Source organism: Maniola jurtina, chromosome 20, assembly GCF_905333055.1.
Source record: "Maniola jurtina chromosome 20, ilManJurt1.1, whole genome shotgun sequence".
NCBI classification, from domain to species: domain Eukaryota; kingdom Metazoa; phylum Arthropoda; class Insecta; order Lepidoptera; family Nymphalidae; genus Maniola; species Maniola jurtina.
Genome location: NC_060048.1, coordinates 9,908,736 through 9,917,855, shown reverse-complemented (window position 1 = coordinate 9,917,855; position 9,120 = coordinate 9,908,736). Strand labels below are relative to the sequence as shown.

The following is a 9,120-nucleotide window of genomic DNA, read 5'->3' as shown; positions in this document are numbered from 1 at the left end:
ATGATGATTAATCAAATCCAGTATTATAAATTATGTTATTCTATACTTAAGGACTAAATTAATCATATTAAATTATGCATCGCCGGTAACATATTTAATGTACAGAAATCGTCCAGTTACAGTTTTATTACAAGGTATTTAAGTAAATTGTCCAGGAAAGCAACCTCAGGGAGTAATTTAAGTGACATTTCCACAAAATATACCTTATTTACGCAGCGATATTATATTATATGCATGGTATTTACGCATAGACTTACGATTTTTCGCTACGTATTTACGCCCGTGCGCGCTACTTTCCAATGTTACCCGTTTCTACTGTACATGTATTCCACATTGTGTCTATTATACAATGTAGTCTATGGGCTAAAATTCCCACCCCACAGACAAATTATACATAATTTTATCTAATCTCTAGAGATAATGATAAAAACAGAATATATTTGTCTATGGTTGGTGGTTCACCCGTTATTCTCCACTAAAGGTATAGATACACATGCTCATTATTAGCACGAAAGCATGCTTTTTTCGAGCAAATGCTACCTAATAGCATGTGTGTACATGCTTTGCTAAAAATAAACATGCTTATTATTAGCATGCTCAAAAATTGTCGGTCGTTCGATTTTGTAGCGCGGGTGGAAGAGGGCGTTTTGAGCGCGTCTAGGCAGGTTTGCTTATTGAGCATGCTAGGTATCGATCAGCTGATGTTTGATTTTTATAACCTATCCTAATTCATATCTTCCTCTCGCATTTCTACAATCGAGTCTTTGCTGCAATATTTTTTCTTCTGGATCAAATCACTGACCCAAATCCTCGTAGTCCTTTTTTTTTCCTTTCTTGAAGACAAATTTTTGGACGCCTTGCATTCGAAGCAAAGAGATGATTCTCAATTCTGAGCGCAAGGCCACTTGATTTTATATTTTTCACTACATGCTGCACTGGCAAAAAGCTTGCTACCTAACTAGTTAGCTGTTAGTAGCATGTGTATCGGAATATTTGCTTTGAGCTTGCTTTTCACTAGCAAATGTATACAGTTAAAAAGACCAATTTTAAAAATAAATAAATCATTTAGTTATAGAGCATGCTCATTTTAAGCATGCTATTTTAATAGCATGTCTATCTGTACCTTTACAAGTAGAACAATAGAGTATAGACTTATAAAGATAAATAATAATAAAAACAGAATATATTCGTCTATGGATGGTGGTTCACCCGTTATCGTGTTTGTGGTGCTTTTCCTGCTATAAATAGTAAACCAAATGCTGTCCGTTATTCATTACGTCAGCGGCGTCTTCCACGAAACTCTAAAATCAAGCTAAGGTCTTCTGTGACTAGCTCAGTGAATTGAAGAAATAATTGTTGAAAGTATCAAAATGGTGAAATACGCAATTGATTGCGAAATGGTAGGAAGCGGGAACAAGAGCATCCTGGCAAGAGTTTCCATCGTCAATGAAAATGGAATGACTGTGCTGGACGAATATGTGAAACCCACAGCGCAGGTGACCGACTACAGGACCTGCGTGAGCGGCATCAAGCGTACTAACCTGCAAAACGGCCGAGAATTTTCCACGATAAAACAAAAGGTGCAATCGCTTATCAGCGGTTGCATTTTAATTGGGCACTCCCTCCATTTTGACCTTGATGCTTTGGGCCTGTCTCACCCGGAACACATGCGGCGCGACTTGGCTCAATATGAACCATTTAAAAGGGTAAGGTGCCTTTAAACTGTTTGTGTTTCCTATTTACTTCATCTAGCATACATGTCTTGGATCAACACGCGGCGTGATGGAAACCAGCTACTTACGTCAGGAGCATGAAGTCACAGCACGACAGCGTGGGCGCCTGGTTTCAGTTAGGTAAGTACCTACCTGCTTAGTTCTCTTCAAGACAATCTTAGATGATGTGGTCAAATACGAGAACCTTAGAATAAAAACCCGAACGTAAGGAATTTAATTAGGTAAAACATCGTAACGCAAACGTAACGTAACGTAATATTTAGAAATAAGTAAATTCAGTCATTATTTTTAGGAAATATTTGTTAATATTATCTTGTTTTTGTTTTATTATCCTTCGGAGCTATATAATTTTTCCAAATTTATTATATACTAATATTATGCGATCGGTCATTTATTCATTGTGTTACCCGCATAAGTTGTGTGTGCCCGTAAGTGGTGTGTCACACTGAATAAGACTTTACTATTGTATTTTTTAAGTGTTTTGTGAACATGCTGTGGGCGTACCTCATAATAAATAAATAAATAAATAAATAAATAACGCCTCGTGGTAAAGACGTTCGTATTTGAAATGTATGTGCCCGAAATTCGATCATGGGTACGTACACACGTTTTAAGCAATGAGACATCACTTGCTTTAATAGTGAAGGAAAACATCGTGAGAAAACCTGCATGCTTGAGAATTCTCCATAATGTTTTCAAAGGTGTGTGAACCTGCCAATCTGCACATGGCCTTCTTAGAGGAGATCCATGGTCAGTGCTAGGCCAGTGTTGGATTGATCATGATGATGAAGGAGTTTAGTGTTCCAAACAGTTTTTGTCTATGTTCTTTAGTATAAGATAGGTATGCAAGCCAAAGAATACTTAGGTACCTATTTATAAACCTTGACCATTGTATGTGCTTACCCAGTCATATCCCTTATACTTTGATCTATTTGTCTAACATCACATCCTTAGTGTGTGCCTATATCTACTATACCTATACAGAGATATAATAATAAATACCTATAAGGGATTAAATCCCTCTAGGTATTTAAAATTATATATAGAAGCTTCTGTCATGACTTCACAAAGCAGCTTACCCTTTTAATGGATTCAAAAATTTTAATGTTTCCTATTTCTTTTTCAGTTGAACAACGGGCAACCCGCTTCGCTACAATTCCTGGCCAGGCAATACTTGGGAAGATACATTCAGGAGGGAGAGCATGACTCCGTGCAGGACGCCAAAGCCTGCATGGACATTTACCGCCAAGTGGCCAGCAACTGGGAGCGCCTCTATTAATAAGGATTAACTACTTACCCAATCACTTTGATTATTTTGTTTTATTTCATTATTTTCTCTATAAATATTCAAAGCCTAATAATTAGGCTTTGAATATTTATTAATAACAAGAATATAATACCTACTTAATTTTTGAATAATAATGCCCAGTGTTGTGTACTTTTTAATTTATGACTTATAATTTTTTTCTATAATTTGGCAAAGTTCTGCCAAATATTATTTTGTTTCTCTGCATTTAAAGACATTTTATTAGGTAGGTACGTAGGTATAGGTACATACCTATATTAAAACAATAGGTACCTAAGTACTGCATAAGATTTGATACAAATCTTTTTTCAAGCTTAATTGTTCCATAAGTACAAATATTTTGTTTTGTTGAAGTGTTGTCAAATATAGTTTTCTAATAAGTGATTTGTATTGTATCTCTGTACACTGCAGAACTTCTTTTCTAGCAAATACAATTTTTAAATAAAATCAGTGGTTTTATTTTTCTTCAAGAGGCAAGAGTTTATTTATTAGTAACGCCCCCCGGCAAGATACAGCCACGAGCGAAGCGAGCGGGTTTCTTTTCTTAAGTGTACAGAAGAAACTCTTTAGGTAACTACTCATTACTTTGGCATCCTGAACAGTGACTTAACCGCCGCCCTATCCTAAAACAATAAAATAAAACTCAAAATAGTTTCAACTTATTTTATTTATCGAAGTACACCACAAAACCACTATAGCACCAAACATTACTTACAAATGTACAAAATTGTGCATGTTCAATATCTATAATAATCTATTTTTCGTTATCTGACTTAAAAGGTGAGAAAATCACAGAAAATGTCTTGGTGAAATGCGTTGGTACGTGTTACTATGTTATTGGATAACAGCAGGTGGCTAACAGATTATAATATGTGAAATACAAATTGCGAAATTGTATCTTATTCAAATGCTAACAGTATTTACTACTTGTTTGACTACTCGTGGGTTGGTACATTTTGGCATAACTGGGTCCAATTATGGATATGTAATACATATTATGTATTAATTTTATACTTACTATGTATATATATTTTTGCAGTCTGTGGCCCGTAGCAATAAATTGTGAAGGGATCTAAGTTTTTGTATAGCTGTTAAAATACCCACAATACGGTCTTGGACTGTATAGTGCGTTTCATCGAATAGTACCTATGGCGTTATGTTGGCTCCCCTGTCTGTTGGGTGGTCATTGGCACCATATTCGCATGAGAAGACGCAGATTTTGTTTATTTTCATTTGATTTTCATTTCATTCATGCAGGAAAATCAAATGAAAATAAACAAAATCTGCGTCTTCTTATGCAAATATGGTGCCAATGACTTGGACAGACAGGGGAGCCAACATAACACCATAGGTACTATTCGACGAAACACACTGTAGTAATAAAACGAAATGATATTTTTTAACTAGAGATTTTAGCGCTAGCGAATAATTAAATTAAAATTGTGTTTCTGTAGGAAGTGAAATGTTTGTCTTTTAAGTCAGCTAAAAAAAATAGATTTTATTGATTCATCTATTATAAGGCCATCTACAAACTAAATACTCTGACATATTGTGAATATAGCGTAATTGAGTATTTAAGATTTTATTTATTATGAAATAATAAAATTATACGCTATCGGCGGAAATTTGCTCTCTCTGTTTGGCTCTATCATTTGTATGGGATTGCGTAACAGAGAGAGCGCTATACTAACTTCATTCCGCGGATAGAGTATAGTATTCACTATGCTAGTATCAATACCACAGACTAACGGTTGAACAACGTTACCGACCGCTTGAGCAGTGGCTGTCAACTGCTCAGTAGATTTTGTGATTGCAGTTCGCTATGCAGTCGCAGCTTGTAATGGTTGGTCACACTGAAATGGACAACAAGTACGCTGGAAAAAGTGCCATACATAATGGTTTTCCTCAAAGTAGCCCACCAAACGTTATGGGAATTAAAATTGTCAGTTTGTGTCATATATGACATTCGTGTTGACACTTGGTATGTAGAAAGATGTCTCATCACTAATATTTAGTTCCGAGTATACTCACATGACGCCCAATATCAGCACCTAAATGGCAAAAAATCAAGTTCCTTCAAACCAGGTCGGCAATCGCAGGTCCAGCGTACTTGTTTTAGTCATTGATGTCAAGGTCATGATTGCTAGAAGCTTGAAGCTGCCCGTGTATGGCCATTCTTTATGGGCGTACTCACTATTTTACACATATAAAACGCCATACGCGACAGGTTTTTTAAAATAAAAAATACCCAGCAAACGAGCAGGTGGGTCACCTGATGTTAAGTGATTACCGCCGCCCATGAACATTCGCAGCACCAGAGGTATCGCCGATGCGTTGCCGGCCTTTCATTAATTTGAAATGGCAATCGGGGAGGGAACGCCCCCGTGCTAACCTGATGCGGGCGAGCGCGGGTACCTTGCGGGTGTACGAGGCGTTCCCCCGCCTCATATCCCGATTGCCATCTCCACCTGTCGCGGGCTATAGGTAGGTATTTTTGTAAATGTACATCGATAAAAGTGCATAGATGTAAATAATTTACTATTACAATATAGTACGCTAGACATGCAATTGAGGTTGTGTCTTTTACGCAAAGTCTTGATTATCGCTATTTTTACTCTGATAGCAGCAGCAAGCGTCATGTGACCGTACTTTGAACTAAATGTTAGTGATGTGACATCGTCAACACGAATACCATTTGGCACAAATTGTCAGTTTTAATTCCCAGTACGCTCGGTAGGGGCGCGTTGAATCGGCAGATAAAACTGTCATTTTGTATGACACGCAATACCTAGCGCACCGTAACGTAGCGTAGCGTAATATTACAAAATAAAAAACTGATGTTTTTTTAAAGTAAAATACATGATTAGTGATTTCAACATATTTCTTACACACTAATGATTGTTTTATCAGGTCTTAATAAATACGAGATTATTAGATATATCTGCCTACGTAATATTATATCATCAGCATAAGTAAATTATTTCATCATTACTATAAAAATAAATAATAAGTAAGTAATCAACATTTAATAGTAAGTAATAATAATATATGTATATCTACGACCCACGAACTAAAAGTTGGGGGTGATCCATTTGTGAGGGTGAGATCGCAGTCAGAGACTAACACACTGACCTCTACTAATACAAGTACACTGGACCTGCGATTGCTGACCTGTTTTTCGCCATTTTGGTAATGATGGCAGCAGTGGGCATAACGTGAGTGTACTCGGAACTAAATGTTAGTTAGTCAACATAGTGTCAACATGAAGGACATTTGAACAGTGTCAAATTTTAGCTAAAAATAACTATAATATAAATGAACTATTTGCAGCCTAGTCTAAGGCCTCCTCCTCGTCTTGTGCGTCGATTTCATACAGCCGATTACAGTTCTATTAATATTGAACTAGCAAAAACCGATTGGGATGCATGCTTCAGCGGTAAAAGTGTGGAAGAAGCGGTGACTGAATTTTATACGATAGTTAACTTGATAATTGATAAATTTATCCCATCTAGACTCGTTATAAATAGTTCTAGATATCCTATATGGTACTCGCGCCCTTTAATAAAACTGGTAAATAAAAAACTAAAATTGCATAAAAAATGGAAGATTTATGGTAGACAATGTGATTATATTTTGTTTTCAGAACTGCGGCGTGAGTTTAAGAACTTAGAGGCATCTTGTTATAATGCGTACATTGAGCGTGCTGAAGCCAATATATTAACTGCTAATTCTAAATGCTTTTGGTCGTTTGTAAAATCGAAACAAAACATTAATAGCATACCGGATAGTCTATACCTGGATACTGAGAGTGCCCAAGAAGGGCAACGAATAGCTGATCTATTCAATAAGTTTTTTGAATCAGTTTTTCAAAAACCATCCGCCACGACGTTAAATATTGATGCGCTCGTATATCCACAAGCTCTCATTGGACATGTAGATTTAAATCATAAAACTGTCGAAAAATATTTATCAGCCTTAAATACGACCAAAGGCAGCGGTCCCGACGGCTTGCATCCCTTATTTATTAAAAGATGTAGCAAGCAACTAGCCATTCCATTGACTCTTTTGTTCCAATTGTCACTGAGATCTGGTATTTTACCAAAAACTTGGAAACGTTCAATTGTTGTACCTATCCACAAAAATGGAGATAAGCATAACATACGTAATTATCGTGGCATCTCCAAGCTGTCAGTTATTCCTAAACTTTTCGAAAAGATTATTTACGATTCATTATTCCCTGCAGTACGGCCATTATTAACACCTCTGCAACATGGGTTTATAAACAAAAGATCAACAGAAACTAATCTTTGCGAATTACTTGATGTGACTTTAGATGCGATGGACAAAGGTTTTCAGGTTGACGCCGTGTATACCGATTACTCTAAAGCTTTTGATAAAATTTCACACGATATCTTAATCGTGAAGCTAGAAGCTATTGGTATACACGGTGATCTCTTGAGGTGGCTTACATCGTATTTACGGGAGCGCACCCAAGCGGTTGCTGTTAAGGGCTTTACAACTACATTTGTCCCTATCACATCAGGTGTACCCCAGGGCTCGCACCTTGGACCATTGCTATTTAATATCTTTATAAATGACGTCATAAAAAGTGTTAAAAACTCTAATATATTATTATATGCAGACGACACCAAAATTTTCAAAGTAATTAGAACGGTAAAAGACTGTCAAGATCTACAGGAAGATCTAGATCGCATTAGTCTATATTGTACAAATAACGGTTTAGAGTTAAATGTGGATAAATGTTGCACCATTACCTTTACGAGAAAAAAGAATTGGATTTGCCATAATTATAATTTATTTAAAAAACCGGTACGCAGAGTCAAGGAGGTGCGAGACCTGGGAGTTCAGCTGGATAGTCAACTATTATTTGACTCACATTTAACTAAAATAAGAAATAGAGCCTATAAGATGTTAGGATTTATTCTCCGTCAGTCAGTTGATTTCAAAAATCCAAATACCCTCATTTTACTTTATAACTCATATGTAAGATCTCATTTAGAGCATGCTTCTACTGCATGGAATCCACAATACGCTGTTTATATCAATATGTTAGAATCTATCCAACGTAAATTTTTAAGATGTCTATGTAAAAGATTTAACACCTTTAATGGTACCGAATTAATCTCTTTGGAACTCAGAAGGGAACACAAGGACCAAATCTTCTTATATAAAATTGTAAATGATCTTATTGATTCTCCTTATTTGTTAAGTAAAATAATGTACTTCATACCCAGAATGTCCAGACGAAACGTAAAAACCTTTTGTCTTCCACAAATCAACACGAACTTTGGCCATAATAGATTTTTAGTGAGAACATGCGATAAATATAATAAGAAATATGTACTTTTAGACCAATTTCAACACAAAATTAGTAAATTTGTAAATGAACTTAAATTTTTTAAATAATACTTATAAAGGCGTGATTTATACTATATACATTATTACTATATCCACTATTCATAACTATTTTATAAATACTTGATAACATACTAACTTCTTGTAATTTAATTTTACTTAATTTAATTACTTAGACTAACCTACTAACTCCCGCACAGAATTGAGATTGTATAGACTATTAGTGAGCACTTTATGGGCGACTGTAACATCTAGAAATGATTGGCTAAGTGGTATTGTAATAAGCTGTATGTGTTCCTACAATAAAAAAAAAAAAAAAAAAAAAAAAAAAAAAAAAAAAAAAAAAAAAATTATTTGTATGGCACGCTTTTTCCAGCGTATTTGTATAATATGTCATTTTCAGTGGGCTAAAGTTTCATTAAAAATTTGTGATTATCATTAAAACAATCATGCGAGAACCCCCTACTTTTCAACCGATTAGGAATGGGTATATATTATGTATAGTGTTTGGCACTCGTGTTTATATTATTATTTGTGTATTGTTTCTCGAGTATTGGTCATGGTATCGGTACTCTCTTAGGCCTGGGCATGGATGAATAAAAGAGGGCGGACTACTTGTCTCTAAGAAAATATTGAAGCACTTCTGAGGAATATACAAAAATGATAGCAGCCGACCGATATGATTAATGTGAATGTGTGCGTGAC

At 35.6% G+C, this 9,120-nt stretch overlaps 1 protein-coding gene across 2 annotated transcripts; it reads left to right on the top strand.

Moving 5' to 3' along the window:
* The first annotated feature begins 1,254 nt into the window (after positions 1 to 1,254).
* Positions 1,255 to 3,168, top strand: LOC123875659 (RNA exonuclease 4). 2 transcript variants are annotated; one of them, XM_045921627.1, is made up of 3 exons: positions 1,255 to 1,706; positions 2,860 to 3,016; positions 3,124 to 3,168. In XM_045921627.1, exons 1-2 carry the CDS (start codon positions 1,371 to 1,373, stop codon positions 3,010 to 3,012), a joined length of 489 nt encoding a protein of 162 aa, XP_045777583.1. In that variant the 5' UTR covers positions 1,255 to 1,370; the 3' UTR covers positions 3,013 to 3,016; positions 3,124 to 3,168. The 2 variants fall into 2 exon arrangements, with proteins under 2 accessions (XP_045777583.1, XP_045777582.1); XM_045921626.1 differs by lacking the exon at positions 3,124 to 3,168 and having other exon boundaries at positions 2,860 to 3,043.
* The last annotated feature ends 5,952 nt before the right edge of the window (positions 3,169 to 9,120 follow it).

Coding starts and splice junctions, on each gene's coding strand:
- LOC123875659 (XM_045921627.1), top strand. CDS start 1,371: ATGGTGAAATACGCAATTGATTGCGAAATGGTAGGAAGCGGGAACAAG. Junction 1,707..2,859: donor AATATGAACCATTTAAAAGG/GTAAGGTGCCTT, acceptor TTTCTTTTTCAG/TTGAACAACGGGCAACCCGC.